Raw genomic sequence first — 1992 nt, forward strand, 5'->3', positions numbered from 1 at the left:
ATAGATAATAGATAGATAGATAGATAGATAGATAGATAGATAGATAGATAGATAGATAGATATAGATAGATGGATTGATAGATTAGATAGATAGATAGATAGATAGATGGATATATAAATAGATAGATAGATGGATAGATAGATAGATAGATAGATAGATAGATAGATAGATAGATATAGATAGATGGATTGATAGATTAGATAGATAGATAGATAGATAGATATGGTATAGATAGATAGATAGATAGATAGATGGATGGATAGATTGATATGGTATAGATAGATAGATAGAAGTCTGTATGTAGTCCTATGTGAATACATCTCTACAAGTTTATGCTGTCAGCCAGTGCCGGGCTGGTTATTATATTAGATTGCGTGTTACTTCCCTCTCCTCCTAGATTGTAAGCTCTTGAGGGCAGGGTCCTCTCCTCCTCTTGTGTCACTGTCTGTATCTGTCTGTCATTAGTAACCCCTATTTAATGTACAGCGCTGCATACAATGTTGGCGCTATATAGCATACAGTTTAATGATAATGCAATATGTATATTGAGGTGAGTCGGGGCCGACCTGCCCTCTTACCTGCACTCTGGACTCTGTCAGGCCGATCCTCAGCGCCAGCTCTTCGCTCATGAAGATGTCAGGGTAATGGGTCTTGGCGAAGCTCCTCTCCAGCTCCTTTAGCTGTGCCGGGGTGAAGCGGGTTCGGTGCCTTTTCTGTTTTTGCTGCCCCTGTTGCTGGCCCTGCTGCTGGCCCGACTGGTTGGGGTTCTGCTGTTGCTGCTGCTTGTCCGGGTCTTTGTTGCTGACTGCCAGGGAGGACTGGTTGTTGCCCACGCTGGTGATGTCCTCGCCTGGCAGCAGTGTGGTGCCCTCCACCTGGTCGGAATTGTTGGCCAGATCTCCGGGGTGCCCCGGGTCCGACCCCCCAACTCCTAGGCGGCACTTCACCGCCTCACGGTGCCCCAGCAGCTCAGCCGCGTCCTTCATCCCTGTACAGGAGGAATAGAGAGGTGGGTGAACATGAGTGGCCACCTACCTGCCTCATCTCACAGCACATACATTGCAGCAACCCCCTCAGGTGCCCGCTCCTCAGGCTGACCGTTCCGCACCCGGCTCCGCACTCACACATCAGCCAATCACAAAAACTCTGCCAAAGTTTCCTAAAATCGGACCGGACGGAGCAGAAAAAGTCACCCAAAGTGCCCAGGAAATAATTTGCAGCTTCCTTGGGTTCTAAGACTGCACGGAAATCCAATTAAAGTTTAATCCTACACAATTACTTTACAAGGAATTAGCCCATTTAGAGCGCATTAAGGCGGAATCAGGCGCAAATTGACGCTTTTCCTGGGAGGGGAGGAGAAAAAAAAAAAGCAAAAACTACTTACCGAGTCGGGCGTCCAGGAGGTCGGCGTGAGACAGCATCGCGCACCGCTCCAGGGCGAAAGCCTGTCCCCCCCAAATCCTGCCGCCTGCTTAACGATTTCAAAATAAAAATAGATAGATAGATATAGATGGGCTAAATGAAAGAAAATTCGGTTTGTGCTTAAAAAGGGGGTCCCCTGCATTATAATGTCCTTTAGAGAGGCGGGGAGGTGCGGCTGTCACTGCCGACCAATCACAGAGCGAGCTGCAAATGTCACCGACTCACCATCCACTGCCGGTCCCCCTGCTGCTGCTACAGGCTGAGTGTGAGTGCAGGGGGGGAGGGGGAGGAGGAGGAGGGGGGGTATGGGGGTCCTCCCTGCAGCCCTCCATGGATCCTGACACCAAATCCCACAAGCTGCCATCACCTTCTACCACCGGTGTCAGCAAACTGGACTTATACCTGAGCAAATCTCCACTAAAAACACAAATACAGCAAACACAGAGACATATGTGCAATGTACCAACATACAATCATCATAAATAAAAAATATAAATAGTTTTATTACAATTCATAGTTATATGATTGAAACAATAAAATATTGCTACAATTATATGGTACTTTTTTTT

At 47.1% G+C, this 1992-nt stretch overlaps 1 protein-coding gene across 1 annotated transcript in view; it reads right to left on the reverse strand.

The window, feature by feature from the left end:
• Positions 1-1482, reverse strand: part of OTP (orthopedia homeobox) — an 11516-nt gene extending 10034 nt beyond the window's left edge. The window contains exons 1-2 of the mRNA XM_072413802.1: positions 1386-1482; positions 580-989 (exon numbers count right to left, since the gene is read on the reverse strand). Of these exons, the coding sequence (XP_072269903.1) occupies positions 580-989; positions 1386-1422 (447 nt within the window). The 5' untranslated portion in view covers positions 1423-1482. The remainder of the gene's footprint in view (positions 1-579; positions 990-1385) is intronic.
• Positions 1483-1992: the final 510 nt, after the last annotated feature.

This window comes from Pyxicephalus adspersus, chromosome 6, assembly GCF_032062135.1.
Source record: "Pyxicephalus adspersus chromosome 6, UCB_Pads_2.0, whole genome shotgun sequence".
Lineage (NCBI taxonomy): Eukaryota > Metazoa > Chordata > Amphibia > Anura > Pyxicephalidae > Pyxicephalus > Pyxicephalus adspersus.